This window comes from Pieris rapae, chromosome 24, assembly GCF_905147795.1.
Source record: "Pieris rapae chromosome 24, ilPieRapa1.1, whole genome shotgun sequence".
NCBI classification, from domain to species: domain Eukaryota; kingdom Metazoa; phylum Arthropoda; class Insecta; order Lepidoptera; family Pieridae; genus Pieris; species Pieris rapae.
In genome coordinates this window covers 2,873,845-2,901,717 of record NC_059532.1, presented here as the reverse complement: position 1 = coordinate 2,901,717, position 27,873 = coordinate 2,873,845, and the positions used below count along the sequence as shown (strand labels likewise).

The 27,873-nt window shown below is 32.5% G+C and overlaps 1 protein-coding gene and 1 non-coding gene across 2 annotated transcripts; one reads left to right on the top strand and one right to left on the bottom strand.

The window, feature by feature from the left end:
- Positions 1–1,290: 1,290 nt before the first annotated feature.
- Positions 1,291–22,305, top strand: LOC110996654. The gene is made up of 14 exons (XM_022264449.2): positions 1,291–1,340; positions 4,030–4,189; positions 5,363–5,525; positions 8,058–8,148; positions 10,713–10,819; positions 11,408–13,336; positions 14,143–14,505; positions 16,235–16,438; positions 17,926–18,068; positions 18,998–19,139; positions 19,934–20,125; positions 20,542–20,744; positions 21,669–21,824; positions 22,223–22,305. The coding sequence occupies exons 2-14, from the start codon at positions 4,143–4,145 to the stop codon at positions 22,266–22,268; spliced, it is 3,786 nt and encodes a 1,261-aa protein (XP_022120141.2). The 5' UTR covers positions 1,291–1,340; positions 4,030–4,142; the 3' UTR covers positions 22,269–22,305.
- A 1,195-nt stretch (positions 22,306–23,500) lies between these two features.
- LOC110996646 lies at positions 23,501–25,381 on the bottom strand. Its single transcript, XR_006751043.1, has 2 exons — positions 25,057–25,381; positions 23,501–24,881 (listed from the first exon to the last, which is right to left on the bottom strand). It is a non-coding gene; the product is annotated as an uncharacterized LOC110996646 (transcript).
- Positions 25,382–27,873: the final 2,492 nt, after the last annotated feature.

Here is a 27,873-nt window from a genome sequence, read left to right as displayed (position 1 = left end):
AAGTGAATTATGTATGCAATTCTTATGATAAATAAATTTATTTTTAAACTTAAAAATGATTAAAAACAAAATCGAAATATATTAAAGTAGTTTGGTCCCTCTGCCAGTGTACCTTTAATTCCACCAGCATTTCCTCGATGTATTGCGATATTTATTCGTTGAGCCGGAAAGTGCCAGGTCTACCACCAGTACTATCCACGGTGCACTTGAACCCCAGGGCTCAAGAGTCTCTACTCCAAAGGGAGCAAAATCAAAGTTGGAGGAAAGGTGAGCCTCCTGCCCGTTTGTCCCCGGTTCTATAAAAAAAAAAGACTTATATTTGTGCCGATTATAATTATCTGCTCTGCAATCGCCCCAGATTTTTTGTTTGTTCGAAAGAGTTGAGATGGGGCAAACGTGTCCACACAAGTAGCCCGTCCCATCTTCCAAGGGATCAACGACATTCTATCCGGCCGCTTGCTATCGTCTCTTGCGATGCCTTTTCAAAATTCAAATTCAAATCGTTTATTTGCTAGAATAGTCTTACAATTAGTTACATAAATAACAAAAATCCGCCACATATGAATAGGCATGCAAATGTCATCCTATATTTTATTTATTTGATCTATTGAATAACAAGACTAGTTATTAAATCTTACATTTAGAAAAATACATTTAGAAAAATGACAGCGCAGAGTTAGTTAGACACCAATATTTGTAAAAATTCTTATCTAAAAAATACAACGATTTAAACGTTAGGCTTCTTTTTCTTGTATTTAATAACATTTGAAGTGATGTTCAGGCTCCAAAGTTGCTGGAACATTGAGGGAGGCAAGAGACGCATTGATTGTGGCATCACGAAGTCATTGTCAATACAATTAAAAAGAGTGGCGGATTCTAGCCAGTTCTTCTTACCCGCTCTACGCCCTAGACTTGCGAACTGGTATTAATTGTTAATTAAGAATTAATTTAGCTTCTTTTCGGATGACTTTCATAAGTGTGGTTACCTATATGTATAAAGTTATTTTGAGTTTGTATTGCGATACTTATTAGTCGAGAAATGCACCAGATATGTGTTTACTGTTACTACCAGCAGTATAATTCAATAAGTTTACTATTAAATAAGTATTAAGTTAATGTAGTGTAAAGCAATTATTAAACACAATTTTCGAAGAAGGTTCACGATTAAATTTCTGTATAAAAAACGCAACAATTATTCATCTGTTAATCCGGAATTTTATCTACTATCGGAAAGGAAAAATGTTTATCAAAATAATCGATATTTATTATCTTTGATAACAGCCATTTAGTTCGTAATACCTGTGTGTGAAAGTCGTTTGGTGATGTGAAGTTTATCTGAGGTAGGAGTGGATTAAGAATCTTCATGTATTTTATAAAATTAATTTATACTCCATAGAAATTTTCTATACTAATATTATAAAGAGGAAAGGTTTGATTTTTTGTTTGTTTGTATGAATTGAATAGGCTCCGAAACTACTTGGCAGATTTGAAAAATTCTTTCACTGTTGGAAAGCTACATCATTCCTGAGTGACATAGGCTATATTTCATTTTCAAAAAAAATCGGCATCCTTACTAAAATTACGATAACATTAACATTTGTTTATTATTTGATACAATTCTAACAGATGGCGCTGAGTTAAAGGTAGTTTAGTTTAGGTCCGTGTCGTGGTACCAACGTTTCACATAAGTTCTCCTACGGTTTCCCTTGATTAATTTACTACTATGTAATATAACAAAAACCTTAGCCACAGCAACGCTTGGCCGAGTCTGCTAGTAGTTAATATTTTTAAACTCTCTCCGAGCGGCTTGATCCTTTGGCGTTGCGTAGAGATGTGGGGTCTCTCTGCATCTTCTACCGCATTTACCATGGAGAGTGTTCAGAGGAGTTGTTCGGATTAATACCTGCAGCTGAGTTTCATCATCGGACGTCGAGGCAGAATACGAAATTCCACCCGTATCACCTCGACGTCCACCGTTCCACAACTGCGCGTTTTTCTTGGCAGTTTTTGCCGCCCACCACCACTTTGTGGAACCATCTGCCCACTGAAGTATTTCCGAACCATTTCCAATTCGACTTAGGGTCCTTCAAGAAAAGAGTATACAAATTCTTAACGCACTCGCGAGCCCTCTGGCATTGAGAGTGTCCATGGGCGGCGGTATCACTTAACATCAGGTGAGCCTCCTGCCCGTTTGCCCCCTGTTCTATAAAAAACACTTGTTGTTAAACTTGATCTTATATATTTTTATTTAACCAATTTCTGTAAATTTGCATTAACTAGGTAATTCGAAAAATATGGTCATAAAGAAGTTTCACTACTTACGTGTGTACACTAGTACATGTACACATTTTTCTTATTTGTTATAAAAGCTACTCCATATAAACTTTCCCCAGAGTTCCCCAATTAAAAAAAATATACGTTTATTTTGGAACATGAAATCATCATGGTATCACTTATTCCACGTCATTAAATTTGAGCCTGTTGGCATCCCTACTCATCGGCAAAGAAGACAGAGGGTGTTGGCCGAGAGAAAAAGTCGGCGTAAAAAACTCTCGGTACTCTTTAAAAAAAAAGGAATTCATCAAACAATTATACAATATTTAAAACAAATATAGCAAATTAATTAGAAGTAGCCTGTCCAGCACTAGTCCCAGGCCCTTTTATCAACTATATAATCACAAACTTTATTGTAAGCCTTTTTACACAGCTTTTCTTTAATACATTTCTTAAATTTATTAAAAGGCAGAGATAAAAGAGCCTCTGGGATTTTATTAAAGAAGACTATCCCTTTTCCCAAAAAAGATTTACTAACTTTAGACAGTCTAGTACGGGGAAATTGCAGACTGCGTTTTCACACGTGGTAGAACTTAAAATTTTGTCATGATAATGAGACGAATGTAATAGTCCAAGAGCCCGTGAGTGCCAGACATTTGGATTTTAATAAAATCTAAAAAAAATTCTGTATGTGCCCCTAGTACAGGTAAGAATGAAGCTGTAGGCGGCGGTGGCTTTGGCAAGTAACAGATAACAAAGATGTATAAAATTACATCTCAAATTTATCATAAAATAAAACTGAATTTTTACTAAAAGGTCTGGCACGCACGGGCTCTTGCTCTATAACGTTTTTAAGTTTATTATTAATTTTGATGAAAACTAAAATAATTAAAGAAGTTTCTACAATTATCTTTATTTCACTATCTAAATGTGGTATTACACTTTTCATTAATTTAATATCACTCTTTAATTTTAATAAAAACTAAAATAATTGAAGTTTGAAAGTCGATGAAACGCAGTGTTAGGTATAGTAAAAAGACAAATACATTCATAAGTTTTAACTAGGGAGAAGATGAGCATTATACAGTGTATAAACTATAAATTAATGTATTAAGGGATTTTCGCTTCAAAATGTTATATGTGTATAATGTATGCGATTGTGTTTATTATTAGATACATTTTATTTTATTTTCCTCGACATTATCGTATTGGCATACGCCCGAACCCAATGATTAATCCACAATCTCAGATTGAAAACATTCAGCGATCAGATCTTGACAATCGATCGATCTCCTATCTGCATCCCAATAACCAAACCCTACGAAGACAATCCATTTTTGGCGACGGATAGAATGCAATCTCTTCGCTCTTAACACTCATATTTGATAATCAATATAAACCAAATAAAGTAAATAAAACCGTACAAATAAAAAAATAAACATGTCTATGTTTAAAACATATCAAATAGCTTTTTAATTATTATTCTAAAAACTGGTGTATGTTAAAATCTTAAGATAGGATATTGGCATAGTTGAACTGTCATTTTCATACAAAGGTCTATCCACATACACCGATACGACATACTATGAATATCTTGTATCGACAGATGGCTGTTACAATCCGTCGACTGGTTATTGGCACACTTTTATCAATATTTGTATTAAGATGACTATCTCAGATGGTCAAAAATGGATTGAGATGGCGTTAGTCTGTAAGGGTTATGTATGCATTTCCGTACTAAATAAATTTTCACAGAACGATTAAAGGAGTGGATTTCCTTTTTATCAAGACATGTTTGCATTACCAAGTTGCAAATTATCAACGTGACAAAGATAAACTTATCAATAACATTATCAGATAATTTATTTATGGACGACGTCGGACATAGTCGTTTACTGAAGTTCTTCATTACCAGGTAATTATTTTTCATATCTTAATATATATATTTCTTGTGTGCGTGTGTATGTGACTGAACTCCTCCTAAACGACTGGACCGATTTAGACGAAATTTTTTGTGTGTGTTCAAGAGGATCTGGGAATGGTTTAGATTCACAATTTTGTCCGCTGGACAATGTTTTTTTAATTAATTTTCAATTTATTAGTTGTTGTTGATTTTGGAATGTTTTACATTGGATCCGACAGACGGCGCTACCATCGCAGTGTCAAATTTTAAATAATATTCGAATTTTAATTTTAGTCTGTCCCGAAATTTAAAAAAAGTTTTTTATCATTGTGATATATCGTGTGTGACCATGTGCTGGATCGTTAGATATTGTCATAACATTTAAATAATAATTTTCATCAAAATGGCTTATTAAAAATTGAAATTTTGAAATTAAAGACGTGTAGACAGGACAACGTCTGTCGGATCCGCTAGTAACCTATAAATCTGTTTGTTCGAAATTCGGATTAATACTAGCAGAGTTTCATCATCGGACGTCGAGGCAGAATACAAAATTCCGTATCACCTCGATGTCCATCGTTCCACAAATTAGAGTTTTTAAAACAGTTTTTGCCGCGCAACAGAATTACGTGCTCTTAGTTCACCATGCCTTCTGCTGATAGAGGACAAATCTTTGTTTTTTTATTTATTTTGTTATTATTAATTACTTAAGATGTCATATAGAACATGGTGTAATGGTTGCGGCTCCATACAAAAGTTGTGTAAAAGAAAAACTTGGCGATTAAAATGAGTGGCGGAGAGTTTATTGTCAATTCTCTTCCGTTCTACGCCCTTGATTTGAGAACTGGCATTAAATGGAAAATTAGAAGCATTTTATATACTTACATTTCTGTTTTTGACGCTCATAAGTGTACTTCGTGTAACCCATATGAATAAAATTTGAAAAGATTTTGAATTTGAATTATGTATATATGTTTAAGAAAAGTAAACATTATTATGAATTATATAATAATATTTACTCTTCAGTTTTTTGCAAATTACTCTTCAATGCCATGGCTTTATTAGACCATTATCTTCCTGCTAACGCTTCTACTGGTTCTATCATATATTATTGCGTTCTTCGCAAATTCCTTGGTCCTTCGAAGATTCTGTTTTTTAATAAACTTTGTAAAATCGATCTTTCAGAATGGACGACCCGATCGAGTCGAATGTACCAGGCGAGCAGATAATACGAGTAGATGAAAGCGATGCCCATTATGAGCCTGTCATAACAGTGACTCAGCAGGAGACATCCACAAACAGGGCAAACATAACAGCGAGGAAAATAACTGTCACCGAAGATATATCGGTAAAGTATCAGAATTTGTTCAAAAAGCAGACAACGCCGGGCAAAACTATTGTCACGCAAATCCAAACGCTGCAATATAAATATTGAATAAATAAGAAAACATAATTGGTGTTTTATTTAAACGCTGTTTTGCTGGTAATTTGCGCATGGGCATTGCGCTGTAACCTTGCATTGTCAGAGTGATCGGTCCTTAGCGTCTCTCTTTCTTAGAATCTCTCGGGAGTATATTATGGCCCATCCATTTCCACTCTCGGCGTTTTATATATATTTCCGTTTTATAGGAAATATCTAGTTATATAAAAATATAAAATAAATAAATTATGTCGATTAGGTAACACCTGTTCAAAGGAAGAAAATAGCTTGTTTTCTCTAAATCAAATCTATAAGTTTATAACACTCTAGCAGAACCTATTATAATAAAAAAACAATTTAATCGCTTCTTAAACTGTTATTGTAAATTAGAAGTTAAAAATACAATTTGTTTATTTTGTAGTCCTATAGTACTATATTATATACAACAAAAGAATTACACCAAAGATTTAGCCAAAGATGAAATGTATATGTCGCAGCCGTATTGTATAATCCGCCGTATTACATTACGGCTAGCTGTTTTCAAAAACAGAGCCGTTTTGTAATGCGGCGTTTTAACCATTAGCCGTATTGAATGCGGCTAAATGAAAACTCGCCGAAACGTATTCGTCGCCTTACGTCATTCAATACGGCTAGCCGTAATGGAATAAAGCGAGGTATTAGCCGCCTCTTTGACAGTTTTTAGTTCCAATTTTTAACACTCGTGGCGCTGCCTGTCATAACAACAACAATGGCGTTGGATGCAGAAAGTGTGTTACTAAATTGCGAAGTTACAAGTGAATTAAACAAAGGAAACGTGTTAAATCTGTCGGTAAACAGTAAATTTAAGAACAATTTTGAAGTGCAATTTAAAAAATTCTATTCTTTTCAATGTGGAACAGTGAAAAAACCGTGGACAAAGGACCGAGTTTTAGAGGTTATAATGCATATCAAAACTGCAAACGTGGCTATGGATTCTGGTGTTCGACGGAATTCTACACAATATTATTGGTACAAAAAATATGATATTATGAATGTGGCCGATGAAGATAATTTGATTTTAAAGAAAAAAAAATCCTGAAGATCCTACTATCAGATTGGTACCTATGGAGCAGTATTTTGATATTTTAATGGAAATCCATAAGGAAAGTGGCCACGGCGGGCGAGACAAAATGCTGTACGCTATAAAAAATAGACTTTATGTTCAAAAAAAGGCAATTGAAATATTTGTCGCCTTATGCCCAGTCTGCGAATCCAAACGAAACTTACCAAAAAAAAGCCTTGTCTCAAAACCTATTATTTCAAAAGATTTTAACTATAGGGGCCAAGTTGATCTCATTGATTTACAATCAGCACCAGATGAAGGTTACAAATGGTTATTAAACTACCAAGACCATGCCACGAAATTCAGTGGTGGTGCAGTACAATAATTATTTTGTAGGTCATTTTCTTCCATTTCTGCGATAAATGCAGTATAATATTTTGTATGTCATTTTTTTTTCATTTCTGCGGTAGGTCAGCATAATATTTTGTATGTCGATATATATAAGAATACTGCCTAAGACCTCATAAAAGACTATTTAATTAAATTATAGTTTAGTATTTTCTATGCCAAATCACAAAGTGCTTAATTATGATAATAAATATTTTACAGAATGTTCCTTATTGACAAATTAGGTACATTATATTTCGTTAGCTACAAAAGAGCTTATTAATTTGTTTAATGTTTGGAAAAGTTAAATTGTAGTACTTAATTATTTCAAGATGACTTTCTGTGATTTATTATATTTAAGAAAAAATGTTTAAAGCCAAATACTTTAATTTGTGTTTAAGTGAATAATAATTGTTGAAAAGAATATCGTAAAAATAAATGTTAGCTGTATAATATGATTATTAAAATTTTATGTTCGGAAAAGTTTATTTGTAGTAATGTACCCAATTATTTCAAGATGACTGTGCCCTGTGATTTAAGTAACTTAATGTGTATGATAAACTGTTTAAAAGTCGAAAGAAGAAACCTGTGTAAGCTTTTTATGATTATTAAAATTCATTTACGCTTTAAGCATGTTTGATTTTGTAAGAATGGTCACCCTAAAATTTAAGTAGTAGTACAACGCGGCTAAACGTGGGCCGCTTTATCGAAGAACGTATCGCAATGACAATACGGCTAATGGTTAAGACGCCGCATTACAAAACGGCTCTGTTTTTGAAAACAGCTAGCCGTAATGTAATACAGCGGATTATACAATCCGACTGCGACATATATATATATATACACAAAAAGATTTAAACAAAAGGAAATGAGCATGTAGGTGATAATATTTTCATGACGCAGGTTTTGGTCAATGGATATTCTTAACTTTGACTTGCGTATGTGTAATTCTGATAGATTTTTGACAGAAGTCGTGCTTTCCCTAAGACGAGCCTTCCTAGCGCAATTCCTAATAAATAATATAATTGCAGGATGAGGGGATGAATAAACCTGTTTTGGAAATGGATAAATTGAAAATTGCAACCGAAGGAAAATCTGTTGCAAATGACAAGAAAGTTTCTGGTAAGTTTTCAATAATATCACTATACCACGACTTATATTTCGATTCTATATATAATAGTGTAGTGATGTACACAAAAATTGATAAACAATTGCGATTTATGTTTATTTAATATTGTTGTGCCAATTAAAGACTAAATAATTGATTTTTATTTAAATAAATACATAATTATTCACAATAATTATTTATTAATTGGTAATCGCTGCTTTATTTTATAAAAAGTTAATATTTTTGTTTTTTTTTATTACTGCAAAGTAACGAAATTAATAAAATTAATCGTCATAACTAAATTATCCATTCAGAAATATTTAATTTCCTGATATACTTAGTTTCTATTAAAGTAGTAGTTGTTTAGATATACTACTATAAACCAGTGGAATCCATCCGGAAATATTCCATTTCCGTATCGATTAATTTCGCAACGTCACTATTTATTACGTTTCATAACGTTGCAACACTGAAATTGTCAAATCTTGAATCGAATTAAAAGTTTTAGTATACTTCAGTCATTATATATGTCATTATTATATAATAAAAACGCATATATATTCATCGTAATAAGGACGGAAAGGCTTCCCTTCCCTCTCTTTCTTTGAAAGGGGAATCCGAAAGATTCTTATATACCAATTGTGCTATCATGTCAGGTGTGGGTCTAAATTTATAGTATCTATTAACATGATCATTTTATTAATTTTTAATTATAAGGAGTCTGTCTTCTAGTAAAATTTCTGGAAGTCGGTGTAAAAAGAGCTGTCCACAAAATCTATTATTATTATTGTTCGGATAGGTTATATCAGTATATAATAAAAAAGAAAAACTACTAAGTTACTGAAAAAATTAATGAAATTTATTCATACGGATTTGTATAAATAGACGCAACCTAAATATTAACAATCTACTAGGAGGCGCGATCTTTGTACCTTGTATTACAAATTAACAACAATATTTTCATAAATCCCGAATCGTTAAATAGTAAGAAATAACACTGACTTTTTGATTAATAAACAAATTTGACAACCAAATAAAGTCTGAATGATTTTTAAGTGTCAATATAGCGAAACAATTCGGTTTTATTTCCATGTGATCAATAGAATTATTTTACGTATTAAGTATATGTATTATGACTAGAAGGTAATTACTTCATTTCAATACAATATAATCTTAGATATAGCATTATGTATGATCAGTCATTTACTACGATGACGTTCGTTTGTCACTTTTGCTTGTCACATGTGCATTTCGTGTATTATTGTATTATTTACTAACAAAATTATATTAATTTAAAGAGAATTATTCAATTGCACACTTATAAAATTTAAAATTTAATTTAATTATATATAAGAACAGTAAAAAGAGAAATCCTTTAAAAAATGGCCTGATATGGATAAATACGTTAGTAACCGATTATTTAATGTAGATTTAGTCCACATGTATAGAAAATAAGTCTCAAAGAGACCCTTGTATACTTTATACATACTTGGAAAAAGTATACAAGGATATTATTTTGCTGTTAACACATTAAGTGCACTTTTCTCGGATCCGAGTGGAGCGGTGTCACGGTGCCGTCAACTCGGATCCGTGCCAGTATCCCGTTTATTTTTTTAAACCATCCTAAGCTCTCGGATCGGAGTATTCAGCACTCAATGTGCTGTATGCCGACCACTCGGATCCGAAACATGTATTTTCAAACATTCATTCTTACTTAATCAAAATTCGCCATATAAAGTTTTCATTTCCGTCTATTACTTTGTATCCATTGTTTATGCATTTTATATGTTTACAATGTACATTTGGAGTGTAATAGTGGGTAATAATTAGTAAAACATATATGTATACTAGCGGATCCGACAGACGTTGTCCTGTCTACACGTCTTTAATTTCAAAATTTAAATTTTTAATAAGCCATTTTGATGAAAATTATTATTCAAATGTTATGACAATATCTAACGATCTCTAACGATCCAGCACATGGTCACACACGATATAACACAATGATAACAAAACTTTTTTTAAATTTCGGGACAGACTAAAATTAAAATTCGAATATTATTTAAAATTTGACACTGCGATGGTAGCGCCGTCTGTCGGATCCAATGGAAAACATTCCAAAATCAACAACAACTAATAAATTGAAAATTAATTAAAAAAACATTGTCCAGCGGAAATTGTGAATCTAAACCATTCCCAGATCCCCTTGAACACACACAAAAAATTTCGTCTAAATCGGTCCAGTCGTTTAGGAGGAGTTCAGTCACATACACACGCACACAAGAAATATATATATTAAGATAGGTACATTTTATTGGAAATGTTTTATTTTGGATCAAATTGTGCATGCTTCGTCCAACGATGGCAGATGAGTCTTTCCATTCCTTTGTTATTTGTTGTCTGCTTCTGATGAACCTGAAGGAATGTTCCATCTTCTCAGATGACTGGTACTTTGAAATTTCTGTACTGTAGTACGCAATTTTCTGATCGAACACTCGTGCCCTTAAACAGCGAACAATAGCTTATAAATAAAGAAGTAGATAAGCTATGTAACTAAATAAATTAAATATGGTTTCAGAAAAAACACAGCATGAAGAGAAGAGAAGTAAAACTAAAATACCAATGTTAAGGAAAGCTGTGCGCCAGGTCATTCAAGTAGAAGATAAAAAGAAAATGGAGGAAGAAGTAAGTAACCAATTCGACTTAGGGTCCTTCAAGAAAAGAGCGTACCAATTCTTAAAAAGCCGGCAACGCACTCGCGAGCCCTCTGGCATTGAGTGTCCATGGGCGGCGGTATCACTTAACATCAGGTGAGCCTCCTTCCCGTTTGCCCCCCTGTTCCATAAAAAAAAAGAGTATCGATCAGTTTTTAAAAGATTATTTTATTTTGGTTATTGCTTAATATTAAACATGGTATACATAATAATAATGTATTTGCATTTAAATGGTATAAAACTGTTATCGTGGTACAATCTAAAGTTCGTGTATTCTGCCATACATAATGGCGTGCAAATTTGTATTTAAAGGTAGAATATGAATTATAATTACATTATAAGTCAATATTTAATTATAGTCGATTCTTATAGTAGTATAGTATATGTAGTGATAAAATATCATATTATTAAATTATATTATTACGTTATTAAATTAATAATAATTATAATGTTTCACAGACATAATCATGATCTACTCATAATAAGTTTTTTTCCAGAATAGTGTTAGTGTATAAGTCGTTAAATTATTAATTAAAACCATAAACCGTACATTTTACAGATACCAGTACAAAGACGGAAGTCATCAATACCTCGATTAAAAGATATGAAAAAACTCGTCACAGCTGCAAAAGCAGAAAAGGAAAATACAGATCCTAAAAGTGTTGTCTCGCCAAGAGCAGAAGAAGAATTCGACAAATTATTCGAAGAGATTAAACAAAACTCTGATAGACATTCAAATGCTTTCGTTAAAGATCCAGAAAAGATAGAGATGAAGTTTGAAGAAATAATACACGATTATGATGAAAATAAAGTAGAACCAATTAATGTAGAAAAACTAAAAAGTAGAATACCCATGCTTAAAAGAAAAAGTGAACATGACATTGAAGCTACGAAGCTAACTAATTGGAGGCGCGTTTATAAAAAGCGTTCATCTATACAAAATCCACAACATTATACTAAATTATTGCTTAGAGTGCAATCAAAAGCTGGTGAAAGAAACAGAACTCAATCCGAAACAAACGTTGATGTTTCCAATACAACAGATACTGCGAAACAAGAAAACACAGCAACAGCAGACGAAGAAACCTCAAACAGTTATACTGAAACTGATACAAAAGATTCACTAAGTATATCAAACATTGATCCGGGAATCTCAAATACAGAGAAAAATAAAATGGAAGATGATGAAAATGTATCTTATAATACGTCTGTAAAAAATGATCTTGTAACTGAAGAGAAGCGAATTCTCAAAAAGAGTCAATCTATCGACTGTACTAATGTACAACTAAAAGAAATTCAAATAAATAGCCGTGTAAAGCGAAGTCTAAGTCATGTTGATAATCTATCTACGAATGTTTTGATTCAAAATGTTGAAGAGGCACAAAACCAAATTCCAGATAGCGAACAGTATAACGCAATACCTATTACGGAAACCACAGAGGTAAAGTCAAAAGATGTCAATGAAATCCAGTGTGCTATAGATGAACAGCCTATAGAAAATACCATACCTCATGAAAACGACACAATTGTAAAACAGGATATGGTATGTAGAGAAACATCAATGTTAATTCGTAAAAATGAAGAACACGTAGACATGGAATCATCAGAGGAACCTAAAAGTTTAGAAAAGGAAGTATCGTTTACGATAGAAACTTACCCTACAGGTGAAATCAAACCAACTGACTTGATTGAAAAACCGACTGTTTTAATAAACAATGCACAAGACACTGTAATTAATAATGAAGTAAACGAGACAAACCAAAATAATAATTATGATACAATTGATAAAAACGTATTTGATAACTTGAATCAAGAGATTCCTGAATCTAAAAATATTTTAACAGATCTTTTGAAGCCAACCATTTTTGACAGTGAAGACACAGTTAATGGTATTTCGAAATCTGTCGATCTATCAATTGATAAAACTGATTCCTCTAGCGATCATAAACACTCTGACATACATAAAGTACCTCAAGAATTAAAGATCGAATCTCCAACCACAGCTATGCCAGACAGTAATCAATATTTGCAAGATAATGAATCAATAAAAAGTGGAGATAAACAAATCCCCATCCTAGGTCATCCAGATGCTTTATTTAATCGTCCAGACACTCCTATAGAGGACTTTTTACCAATGATACGAGAAAGTAAGGATAATTTACCCCCATTAAATACAGATATACCAAGCACAGAAGTTGAACAGAACTCTACAGATAAGAATATCGATCCAGAAAATCAGGAACAAAATAGAATCCCCGAAAGAAATAGTGATATAGAAGATATCCATGAACAGCGAAGAAGAAATAAAGAGAAGATACAAGAACTATTGTCGAACGCCCAAGAAGAAGATATTGTTGTACTGAAAGGAAAGGTTAATAGAGTTATTAGTCGATTAGACTCTAAAGACTACAGCAATATTAAAAATAAACCAGAGATGGTTGAGGATGTGCCTAAAAGGACTGTTTTGTCTAAAATAGCTTTATTTGAGGTAAGTTATATATCACTATCATTCGAAGTGAAGTTCATGTGAAGGAATCCTATATTGTCTATTATTAATATTTAAAGATTTAAAGAAAACACTTTTTTACCGGATGGAAGCTTTGTATTATTGTAAACTTATAATTATTTAACATAATTTTAAATTTATCCGACGTGCGTGGTCACGGTGACTGAAGGCAAAAGTGAAGGAATCCTTCAAAATACTATATTACACAAATAGTACGAAGGTTGTCATGTACAAGTGCCTTTTGTTTATGGCATATATATATACATTTATATATATATATGAAATTTACATGAAAAACGTCCTCTTGTTGTGTACACGTTGTGACAGTTTTCGTTAATACTATGCCGGCGGACCCTATACCAATTATTAACAAATTAAGTCATATATTTTACTATAACTCAAAAAATGTTTATGACCTTGTGAAAATGAAAGTATCGCTGCGTATCTCAATTCATCTTTTGTACTCTATATATAGAAGCATTTAAATGGGATCCCCATGTGTCCGTTTAACGTGATTTTTTCTTCGTAACTAATCCGACTTTGTGCTATATATCTATCTATCGGTGCAATTGCCTCACTGTCAGCTGCATATGTCATAATACTTATATGGGCTAAGATACTACCGCTAATACTATTTCTTTATTATAATTATTTTCAAAGTCATTATTACAGTTAACATAGCTGCAACATATATTTAGAATAACGATGCCAAAGCCCTAACCACATTGCGACTAATAATATTTCCCAACAATTTAAATCAACAAATCAAATATAAATCAAATTTACAGCAAAAAGAAGCAGATGTATATAAGAGAAAACTCTCGCGGAATCAAATCCAAAATGCTGATTTACCAAAAATCGTGGATGAAGTTCTAAAACAACCAAAATCAGAAAATACTAATCCATTTAATTGGACTAATAGTAATATAGAAAAACCAAAAATAGATATAAATAAAGAACCCAGAATTGAAATCAAAAGAGAGCTGTCGTATGCTGAAGTGGATTTGGGTGATGCTGTGAAGGGAAGAGTCAGGGATATGATTGTTCGGATGGTGTCGTTTGAACGCATGGACCTGGAAAGGAAAGGTATCATTGATATCAAGGAGAAGCCCAGGAGTGGATCTGTGTCTGAAAAGATTGCTTTGTTTGAGGTAAGCTTTGATAAAAAGAGATTTTATATTAATGATTCTTTGTTTATACTGTATATAAAATAACTATGTCAATAAATAAAATTACAACAAAGCTTCAAACATGGATAAAAGTTACATCAGAAGATTTTACTAAAAAATCATCTAAATCTAAAAACATAATATGTACAGTATATTATGTTAAAATAAATAAATCGGTGGCGCTACAACCTCTTTAGGTCTTCGCCTCAGATTTCTGAATCTGTTTCATGATCATTTTTAACTCTAATAGCCAAGTAGGTGATGACTGAAGGCCTGACACACGTCGTCGACTTTTTGAGTCTAAGACATGTCGGTTTCCTCACGATGTTTTCCTTCACCGTTGGAGCAAATGTTAAATGGGCACATAGAAAGAAAGTCTCACGCTGAAGGCACTAGGCCAACACTGCTCTACAGTGTTAGTTTTTTTGTCACAACAACTTAAGAAATAAAAATTACTAGCAAAATAGCAGATAAATTAATAGACATTTAACAATGCTTTTTTAAAATGCCTACTACCGACTATATTCATGTTATTTAATTGTCTATATTTAGGCCAGTAGTTTTTCTGTACTTCGGTTCCTCGTTCTACAAAAAATTTGATCACGTTATAAAAATATTTAAATTTCTTAACAAACTTTTTAGTTTCTCAAATTTTTAGCTAATCATTAGCTTTAAAGTACCTCAAAAAGGGCGTGTCGTGTCCTAGAAATCTATATTTCATAATATATATGCAATTTCAAACGCATTATCTATTAAGATTATCATTGAAACATGAGTACTGATAATGTCGGATTTGTCTGCCCAAAATCATATCGCATTTGTCAACACATGTGACCAGATATAGGTTCAAAAATTGATAACAAAATAAAAGAATAATGTAAGTTTTCTATAACATATAATATTTAATATAATAATATTTATTTCATATTCTTACAGTTAATATAAATCATATACAACAAAAAATCAGTTTAAAACAAAAACATTTAGCCAATGACGAAAACATCAAAACAAATATATTTAATACGTAATTTGGCTGTAATTTGATGGTGTGAAAGTGGGGTGGCCTCCATGATGCAAGCGATTTAGCGATATGGATATTCTTAATATTTCTTTAAAGGATATAATATATATTAAGAAAAGAGTTCTTATTTTCAACTTTAGTGGCAATCAAGTATTAATTATAAAAATGAAAGACGAAATATAACATATAAGTTAACTTCAGGTGAGCCTCCTGCCTGTCTGCCTCCTGTAACATAAAAAAAATACATTTTCTTTTATTAATGAAACCTTTATTCTCTGACCGTTATTTTTTAAAGCCAAGGTGTCTACATAGGCCTCTTCTATTCCGCTTAATGTTACAAAAAAGGAAATATTCGAAAACATCTTATGTAACATTAAAAATATGATCTCCCTCAACTAACCAAAGGCAAAGTGGCTGGTAGGAGGAGACCTAGCCTATAGACGATCTTGGTTGAAGACTTCTTGACAATGATATATAAATGATGACAGAGACAATGGTTTGGTCAAAGCACCAAGTCTTTGTTAAGAAGAAAGTCAAAGTCCTTGTTAAGTCAAGCCTTTGAAAGCGTGGCATTTAATTAACAAAATTTAATTAACCATCATATCAACCTTTAAAAGGAAATGCTACTATATAGTTTATGACATATTTAAAATATACAATGTTGAATTTTATGACATGTTTCATTTTCAGAAGAAAGTTACCTCGCCAAAGAAGGTAAAATCAGACACGCCTAAGCATAAGGGAGCGCCCGAAGTCAACATGAGTGAAGACGAGTTGAGAGAACGGATAGAAGAGTTAAGAGGAGCGAAGAAGTACGGGAAATTCACAGACTTGAAGTATGTTGAACTTAATGATGGGTTTATGATGCCGGCACTTGGAGTAGGTACTGCTCTGGTAAGTGGATTTTATTAATAATAATAGGTTTTTATTAAAGCAGAGAGACGGTTATTACTATGTTAGTTTATTTATTTATTTCGTAATTCTACAGCTAACATAAATTATATATAATCACAAACAAATACACTGAAAATATAGCCAAAGATGGAATACATCATACATTTTACTACAAAAAGATTTACAAAAGGAAATAAACAAACAAAAAGTATTCTATACATTTAACTAAGTGTGATTCAATTTATTTAACTAAGCCTAATTTGGTTGTGTTTTATTGTGTGCGTATTTCATTGTGTAAAAAAAAACTTGGCGATTAAAAAGAGTGGCGGAGAGTTTATTGCCAGTTCTTCTCTTCCGTTCTACGCCCTTGATTTGAGAACTGGCAGTAATATCAAATTAAATTCATTTAATATTTCTTTTTTTTGACGTTCATAAGTGTACATTGTTACCTACATGAATAAATAAATTTTGATTTGATTTGATTTGTGTTGTGTGATGGTGTAAAAGTGTGGTGTGTGGTTGGTGTGTATGTGGGGTGTGGTCGTGATGTAGATGATTTTGCGCTATGGATATTCTTAATATACTTTTTAACTACATTCCGCGATAGCCTAAACAAGTCAAGGCTTTAATAGTGGTCATTGTATGTCCGGGCTGCGCGATACAAAACTTAGTTATTTGCATAGTTAGTGTTGATGTGAGGAACATGAAAGAAAGCACGATAACGAGTCTTGTAGGCAGGAACAAGGAAAGGCAACTTTTCTAGAAGGGAGCTGCAAATAATTTTATTTGAGATAACTTCATGTATGTAGTAGGTAGCAATAAATCAGTTTTTTTTTATTTATATATTTATTTTCACTACATTTTTCTATCTTTACAGTAATTACTAATACGATAGAATTCCAAAATCCCACACCAACTATTCTAGATAAAAACATTAAAAAATTAAACTTATATTCCTAAATCTATCTATCCATAACTAACAATATTGCTATTCTATACAGTTGAATAATCTATGAATAGTCTATGTTTAAAACATATCAAATCGATTTTTAATTATTTTAAAAACTTGTGTAAGTTAAAATCTTAAGATAGGATATTGGCACAGTGGAACTGTCATTTTCATACAAAGGTCTATCCACATACACCGATCCGACCTACCACGGATAGCTTGCATCGACAAATGGCTATTACAATCCACTGATTGGTTATTGACACAATTATATCAATATTTGTATTAAGATGTCTAACTCAGATAGTCAAATGGATTGAGGTAGGTTATTGGGTTTGGGCGTTAGTCGAAATAACTTCGTTAACGCGTTTCCAGGTATGACGACATCGCAGTCAAGTTCCTTCAGCTTAATTTACTTTAAAATTAACTTGTTGCAGCCATTAAAGCTAAACTAATATTAATTATTTTTGCTCATAGTTAAAAAATCTCAATCAGGATCATACAGGATATACATTTTTAATAACATATCTTATTTTAGTTACACAAAAGTCTAACGAAGTATATAATCTGTGCCGCCATAGATCTCGGCTACCGTACCATTGACAGCGCATTTATTTATGGCAACGAAAAAGAGATTGGCGAAGCTATAAACGAGAAAATTAACGATGGAACTGTCAGACGGTAAGTTTTTCATTTGTGGTTTGCATGTCCTATCTTATAACAGGCAGGCATTCAAAATTTAATTATCAGATAATATGATAAAATTTATATTTCGTGTACCCTCTGGATACTCCAGGCATCTCATCATCCATTTGTTCCTCCGTAGAATACGTTTTGCATGTCCATATACAGCATTCAACGGATATACATTGCTCACCCCACACATTAAAATCGATTTTTCTTTAGTTCTTTGAATTTTTTTTTAGTTATTGTTTGTGGCAACATTGTATGAGCTAATATTATTATGGTAGATATTCCTATTGAGGAATGTCTCCACCCGTCAGTCCTCAACTTATCTGCTCATAGTCAGAAGACTGATTGCACGATGCGCTCTTGAAAAAAAAAACAAAAAAAAAGGTTATTGTTTGTTTTGTTTAATGTTCGCATGATCTCTGCGTGTATGTCATGTTTGTCTATTAGTGCTTGTCACATTAAATATTGTTTTTTGTGCTTCGTTTACCAATATAACAGTGTGCCGAACGATGGCAAGCTTTCGTCTAAAAAAAGTGTGTGTGTTAGAATGCAGTAGTGATTAACGATAAAATATATTAAAATTAATCAAAAACATTTTATTTAAATAAATAAATTATTAGTAAATTGTATCACCGTCGTATATGAAATTGATTTAGAAACCACAAAAAAAAAAATTTATTAATTCAAACTGTTTAATTGTACTGTTACATATAAAAATACTAGAACATACAACTTGAAGATAGTTATCGATTTCCATGCCACCTAGACCTAACTTTACGATGTCGATTTTAGGTGTCGGTGTGCGCGCACATCGTAAAAATTCACTCTCATCATTTTTCTCAAAAAGAAGTATAACTTCAAAACAATAATAGTAAATATTTTGTAAGTAAGTTTAATAAAGGAAATATATATTTTAGTGAGGACCTCTTCATAATATCGAAGTTATGGAGTACATTTCACCGTCGTGACATTGTGGAGAAAGCTTGCAAAATGTCCCTAAAAGCTATGGGACTGGACTATTTTGATTTGTATTTAATACATAATCCTATGTCGTTTAAGGTAAAGGACCTGGATGACCGAGCTTAGCTCGTTATTTTTTTTTATAAATCGTGTTTTTTGGAAATTTTATTTAAGTACGAATTACATAATAATAAAATTATGAAATATGAATATAATTATCGAATAAAGATTATATTCATATTTAAGTTTTTATTTGACTGACATCTTTAAACGAGCAATTCTATGTTTAAGTTGATAAACACAAATAAAATGACATTTTCTAGAAATGATTCCTAGCTAAATCGATTTATCGCCCCCGAAACCCTCTGATTTTCGAATTTTATGAAAATCGTTGGAGCCGATTCCGAGATTCCAGTTATATATATATACAAGAATTGCTCGTTTAAAGATATAAGATGAATTAAATTAAAATTACAGGTTTGTTTCTATAATAATAATAATAAGTCTTTATTCATTTTAAGTACATTTTCTTTTCAAAGTGTAAGATTTGGAAACCCTTTTAAGTAAAAAATACCTGTGTTAGGCTTCCCAACTCTTCCATAACAAACTTAATTACTTAAAATAATGACATTATTTAACCAACATTTTTTTTGAACCGTTTATTTTTCTTTTTTGTTGACATTGATAGACATAGACATTTATTATTAACGAAACACAGAAAGAAACACACTAAATAATAAACAAAAACATATTATCAAAAAAGGATAAAATGTGGGTGTAATGGCGTGTAATGGCCATGGCACAGCATTATGCTGTGGGGCAGAATGTATCTGAAGTCCTCACGATGAAGATAGAAGAAATGCCAATATTAACGAACCAGTCTTTTCTTTCAGGAAGGTGACGATCCCATACCGAAAATCGCTAATGTCATTCAGTACAGCGAATCGGACTACTTAGACGCCTGGTTTGGTCTGGAGAAACTGGTGAAAAAAGGCTTGGTGAGACGCGTTGGTGTCAGCAACTTTAACTCTGCGCAAATTGATAGAATCCTTGACAAGGGAAGGATCAAACCTGTTGTTAACCAAGTAAGATTCTTGCTCCGTTACTCTTAAGTTTATCTCTTTCGGGTGACCTGGATGATCATATAGATTTGGTGCTTGTGTTTATCCGATCCTCTTCTGGGGCAGCCACTTTGGGCAGAGCGACTTTGCCTAACGGAAAGTAATTGGCTGAGATGATAAAGCTCTTTCGATGGGGATATGTATGGCCGGAATAGGATTTACTTCTAAAAGAGCACAACCTTCAACACTCTTATTAAGAAACATATATATGTCGGCAGGTTCGTTATACTTAAGGGCTTTTTGGGCTGCATCCCAGGGCCCTGTAGATACAAAAAGCCACTAAAAACAATAGACGATATATATATAAAAAAAAATCTGATAAGGTTCCCAAATAAAATGATTTTAGTATCTCATAATGACAAAACCAGATGTTTCCCCAGGTTGAGTGTCATCCCTACCTGACACAATACCGCTTGGACGAGTTCTGCCAATCCAGGGATGTCAAGCTAAGCTGCTATGGAGTCCTAGGTTCGAAGGGGACGCCGTTGGAGTATACAAGTGGATTATCACCAGTGATAGATGATCCTTTGGTACTTTCAATGGCTGCTGGGTTGGAGGTTACACCTGCTCAGCTCTTGATCAGGTAGATACATGTGTTGGAAGCAGTGGCGTAGCTCCCTTGGGTGTCACCCCATCGAGAGTAAAAAGCAATAAATTTTATATGATAAAGATGATGGATCATTTTTTTATAGAACAGGGGGCAAACGGGCAGGAAGCTCACCTGATTTTAAGTGATACCGCCGCCCATGGACACTCTCAATGCCAGAGGGCTCGCGAGTGCGTTGCCGGTCTTTTAAGAATTGGTACGCTCTTTTCTTGAAGGACCCTAAGTCGAATTGGTTCGGAAATACTTCATTTATTAAAAGATGGAGTATGGGACGAGAAATCCCCACGAAAGTGTCAGGCTCATTTGCGGGAATCCCCCAATTCTACATAGAGTTGAGCTAGTGCTAGTGGAGGAGTCACTGAAAAATATTTTTTTATGCTAGCGATTTTTTTTTGTACATTGTTCTTAAAGTTGAGAGACCGGGGGGTGTCACCCCAAAACATGTGACACCCGATGCACCCCCACCCCTTTTCTACGCCACTGTCCAAGAAAATCTCGAAACAGTTACAGATGTGAGGCCCATATTGTGCCACTGTTCTGATAATAATTAAACTTATTTATTGCAATATATCAATGTCTATTTCTTTGAAATTTTTGAATTATACACATGATTAATATTGTTTCGGAAATAATATAATAAATTCACGTTAAATTCTATGTTTACGGTACTTGTAATTAGTTTTATGATCAGTTAATTAATTTAATTTTTTTAAATTCTCAATTAAGTTTGAAAATAGTTTTAAACTCTCTACCAAAAATTTTTTTACGCTGTAATGAAAGAGAAAACGGTGCACACTATTATTGTCCGAGTTTGAAATGTCAATTGTCAAGTTACTCGTTAATATAGTTCGTCTATATAATTTATTCACATTTTATATTTACAATAACACATTATTTCAGTTATCAACTCCACTTAGATCATAGTGTGGTAGTAAAGACATCGACTGCTCGCCATCTTTGGAGCAACTTGCAAGCGCAATCCGTGAAACTTGAAAATTCTCATATAACTGCGCTGAACGCACTAAATAGAAATAAGCGGAATTTCACTATGAAAGGGTAAGTAATTATTAAATTTATTATCATCACTAGTCTCCAGAACCTCTCCGCATCGTTATTCCGCATTGTTAAATATCTTACAAAAGTCTTTTACATTTGTGAAATAGGACAGGTTTGCAGCTTCAATCATTGCATGAAAACACGTTCGTCCTATAAAGATTCATACCAACTAAATCTATCTTGTTTAACAAAGGCTTCATCTCTTTCTGTCAAATTGTGTTTACGCGGTGATAAAAAGATAAAGAAGATGCAACAAGAATTGTTCGTGGAGACTGCTGTCTACTCCAAATTCTTGTTTTGATACTGCCCCTACATTACTAGAGATATGCGACTCCTAATATTGCGTTTAGTTATTATAATTCTGGTTTAGTGATACTAACACAAAAAATTACTTTCAGAATGGGCGACACACACAGGAACTACCCATTTCGGATACCGTTTTAGAGAAGAAATCTACTTCGGTTGTTAAATGATAAAGCGTGCCTCTATATAAATATTAATCTGTAACGTTGTAGGGGATAACCTCTGATCTACTGAAGCGATGTTTCTACCAATAGAACGCCACGTACAAACGTGAGAGTGTGAGTGTGTCTATGACACTCACAAGAGTATCATAGACTAAAATGAAAAGTATTTTTCGTGATAGTCTGATTTGCACAAATAAAGAAACTGTCGAACGAAAATTGTTCTTACGATCAAATCATAATGAGTTCTTAATAATGTCAAAAGCAATATGTTATTTTTTACTATAATAAATAAAAATAATTATTCAAAAACTACGGCACGACATTTATACTTTTACCTCAATTTTGTATTTTTTTACTGAACCTGTTTAAGTAAAGTGTCAATTGAGAGTATAATGATGTACTTATGTTTTAGTTTTTAGGCTTATGCTTTTTATAAGCAGTTATTTATTAACATAACTAAGTAATTACTAAGTTGACCAGTACAACTAAATATAATAATATTATTAAATTCTATTTATTATGTTAGTTTTACAATTAAAGACTTATTATTGTTATCTGTTTTTATTAAATGGATCACGTTTTACGATTACATTTTCACTACGTCGTAACTAATTAAAAATCTTGAGTTAGCGCCATCTAGGGTACAATACTTACACCAAGTGATATTTTTATTTTATTGTAAAAAGCGCCATCTTTGCTTGCCTTAGTTAATTACGTTATCATGAGGTATCTAGATTAATATATATTGTGATTGATATCATCTAGCCTTCAATGTTTCATTTCAGGTATATTAGCTGTTGTAAGTTATACATTAAGGTATCATTATGGCTTATATATTTAATATATGAGCGCTAGGATACGATGATTTCCTTACTTTTAACTAAATTTTAGCGAGAATTAAATAGGTATGTTCGTTTTTGAAACATTCTCGTTATTATGATTCTACAACGTATATAAAGTTTATCTCAGTCCAGTGTAGATATATATAATCAGAGCAATATTATATATATAATATATAAAAAGAACAAAACTGCTATTCTTGTTACGTAACAGTTATATGTAACTAATTACATAACTTCCAACTGTTGGAAAGCGTTTTCATTAAAATAATGAAGAATAAATAATGGTAGGTACCTAAAATAAACTTTTTTGACAACTTCAGTAAACAAGTTCCAAAGAGGATTTTGGGAGACAAAAAAACAACATATATCACTTTGTAGAACAATTTTATTACTTAGGTAAACGTAAATCTATATATCCCTCTAATTTTTTTCCCTCAGTCACTTTTATTTTCGGATATTAGAAAACAATTATGACCGCACATGCAAAGTTTAATTAGGAATTTTAAAAAAAATCATTTAAACAAATGATAGAACTTTTTTTTATCAACATATCAATGTTAAAGTTTTATTAGTCATAATTTGGTGTCTAAAAACTGGAGATCTTAAGTAAATATTCATTAAATAATACAAAAATATATTTTACTTAAACCAAAAATAAACATTAATACAGTAGTATCTCTAAAACTTTAACCTCGTTAAGTCAAAATCCTCGGTTAGTTAAAAAAGACTAGACTTTGCAACTCAAATAGGCGGCTCCGTAAGTTGTAGTTAAAAGTAAACTTTAAAAACCTCTTACTTGGAATTCCTGAAATAATAGCAATAAAATACAAGCTTTGGAGCTTCTAGTCTATTTTTAGAATAATACACTTAGAAATCGTACCTCTGTAAGTATTTCTCCTTAACTCGACGTTTTTGCATTTCCCTTGATATTAAAGTTATAAAGATTCCACTATATTAATTTGTTAATTTATGAATATTTACAAATAATTATTAATTTTAAAGATATTTTACTTAAATGTTTTATTACTTGCTTAAACCAAAAATAAACGTTAATATTATATTGCTTATGTCATAACTCTGGGCTACTAACTTTTATCTTACTACCACGTTCAAATTTCAGTTTTGATATAAATTTGTGTGAATTTTTCTTATGTATTTTAACTCTACGCGGAGCTTTGAATGTTTTACCACAAATATCACAAGGGTATAAATGTCCGTCATCATAATGGACCCTGTTAATGTGTATAAGTAAATAAGGTTTATTTTTAAACACAGCACCACATAAGTCACATCTAACCTCCATAATAACATGACAGTTCTTTACATGATGCTGAAGACAGTCCTTACTTTGAAACACTTTTGGACATTCATTGCATTTAAAATCATTTGCAATATTTTTTTCTTTCTTGATCTCTTTGACATTATCATGCACATTTCTTAAATGGCGCCTTAATGTAACTTTTGTTTTGAAGACCTTTCCAGTTTTACATTTATGACATGTTAAAGTCTGATTGCCTTTGTGAACGGCTTTATGAGCGTACCAATATTTTTTTGAAAATATCTTGTTGCATATATCACATTGCTTTAATTTATTTTCATGTGGTTTCAGCTTCAAATGTGCCTCCTTGATGTGTTTTTCTAAAGCCGGCTTAGTTAGAAATTTTTCTGGACAACGGTGACAAAATATCCACTGCACTTTAGGAACTTTTACTTGTATGTGACTTAAGTTATGCTGTAAATATGTAAAACTGAAACAAAAATGGAAATTTTACAGTAATTCAGTCTATGAAATATAGATATTTTTATTAAACAACATACATAAAAAAATTTAGTCTACCATATTTGCCACGCTGTCTTTTGCTAGCGCCGCAACAGACACTATAAATGCCTAAAAAATTAATATCATCACTTGTTTTATATTACCTATTTGGAAATATTTGATCACATTTGGCGCAGATTCTTGGAGCCTCTAAAACCAAGTCATTGTAATCAGTGAACTTCTCATTAATACAAGTTTGGAATACTTCACATTCTACTTTTAATTCTTCTTTAAACACAGTAAAATAAATTTTGTTGTAATGAGCGCCGTCCGTATATGTTACTTTTTGTTTGACTTTAATAATATTTGTTTCCATAATTTATGATATAATATGAATTATATCTTAAAGTAATAGCACATTTATTTTGTAAGTTAATGACGACGATAACTATTAGTATTTAGTAGTGTCTACTGCTTTTGTTTTTGTGATTTGTTATTTGTAAGTTGTAACGTCAGTCGTCAATTGTAACACAGGCCTCCCGCCACAGATCAAATGCACAGCCTACATAATTTCTGATACCACAGACTAAAAAGGCAGAAGGCTGAAGGCTAACAACTTTTAGCGATATACGACTCCTTCACTTATAGTAGGGGAGCCCAAGAGGGGATTTCGGGATTTACTCAAGCGCGGCAGATTAATATACAGGTGGATACCTTGTACCCGGTTAAGTACCTCCACCAAATATGAGGCCCATATATTATAAGGCCGCCCGTGAAGGATACAGGATCAGATTAGTAAAAAAAATTGATCATCAGACATTCTCGAGCGCGTCAGATTAAGGTAGTGTTAGTTAATCACATCCTAAAAAGTGTATATTCCACTAATCTGATAATTTGAGAGTGACGTAAAGAGAGGGGAGGGCAGCAAAGTTGTAAAAAAAAACGTCATCTTGACATTCTCGAGCGTAGCTAATTTTTTTTTATTTTGAATGAAATAATTCAAGAATATTGAAAAATATAATATAATCTGACGATTTCCGCAAGCCGAAATAACAAAATTTCGTCGATAAAGTTCGTGCGATAAACGCGTGCAGCTGCGTGATGCCTACATTTCCTTCTCCGCGTTTCCCTCAAAATTAGATTTCATGTGAATTTGAACCGATTGGGACCGATAGATTTTGAGAAATTTTGAAAAATCTAAAAAAATAACAATTTGTTTTTTTGAAAGTGTTTTTTGCAATAACTTTAAAACGGCTTTATCCATCAACTTCATCCAAAAACTAATCCACCTTTAAGCTTAAAAAACGTCGTCGATCGCCACCAAACTGGTCAAAATCGGTTGATTCGTTCGAGAGATATCGTGAACGAAAGAAAACCGAAAAAAGTGTTTCTATCACATAACTTCGACATTTCATATCGGATTATCGTTTTTGATGAATTAAATAATTAGAGCTTAAAAAATGCGTCGATAATGCGTCGATAATGATCGTCGCCGTCAACCGCGGGAAAATTGCTTGATCCATTCAAAAGTTATTGGGGTTTGAATATTTCAAAAATAGTGTTCTATGAAACTTCTATCAGACTTTCGAGCTGGGAGAACTCAAACGCATAGAAATATTATTTCTTTGAACTCAGCGAGCTCATAAGTACAATTTTAAGCGCCCAGGAATGGAATTGCAGGGATGGTCTTTAGGGTGAACCGTTTTTCTAATATTTTTTTTGGCAGATCAGGCAAATCCCTCTAGATAATCGTCAGATTATGAGACAGAACGTTAAGAATATAAATCTGAACCATATATATCTTAATCTGACGCGCTCGAGTATTTCAAAATGGCGAATTTTTTTTGCACATTATAATAATGGCTGCGAGTTTGCGTCAGATCGAAATCGTCAGATTATTGAATGAGCGCTTTTTTTTTAGAAAACCTGACGCGCTCGATTAAATTTTTTTTTTTTCACTTTTAACCCTTACGTACAACCACCCCCATCATGCAAATGATCAGATTAACATACGTACATTATTAAAAATACGTAGGACATTGATGCTATCAATATCTGACGCGCTCGAGTATGTCCATGCAACAGTTTTTTTTACATATTTAAACATCTATAGCCGCTTTCCCCACCGATGAAAAGGTATATATCATATAACATTTTTATCTTCTTATCATCTAAGCTTTGCAACCCAATAGGTCTCCACGACGCTCGAGTAAATCCCCATTTAGCATCGTGGGCTCCCCTACCATTACGTGTACTAAATATACACTGAAGAGTTAAAGATAGTCAGCTAAGGTAAACAGCTAAGTTGTTGTTTTATGTAACTATAAATCTCGAACTAACAATGAGATTGACATCTATTTAATTTGTTAAGAAACTCATTTATAGTAATATAAGTCAGTATCACGATTTAACTCAATTTCGCAGTCACTTATTTTAAATACGTGACTGCGAAATTGAAATTTATTACATGATCTCTAAGATTTTCGAATATTTATAGTCTAGCTAGATATTGACATTGTATTTACCAGTCATCTGATGGTTTGGAAACATTTTAAATAGTCACGCATCTTTCTGCAAGTCTCCATATTTTTAAATTTGGATTCAGGTCATAGAGGTGACATTTCAACAACATTGTTTATCTCCAAATGGTCTTCGAATTAACACCTATTTTACGTAATAATTCCTGCATGTCAAATTTTAAGTTGCTCATGATAGTCGTAGTTTGTTTTTTGTCAACGCGGCAAGCAGAACGTCGTATCGCTAGACCAATTTCGTATCCAATGCTATTATCTATGCAATGTGTAGTATATTTCCCACGAAATTAATATCTTTCTTTAAATCGTGGCAGTGTGAGCTAATGTCATACACATACAAATTAGCTTAGCGTTAGTGGGTTATGGTTTGTAGATGATAACGGCTGGCACGATTTTTTACGCCTGTTTATATTTTATATCTGTGATTCTATATATTGTCTTTGTGTA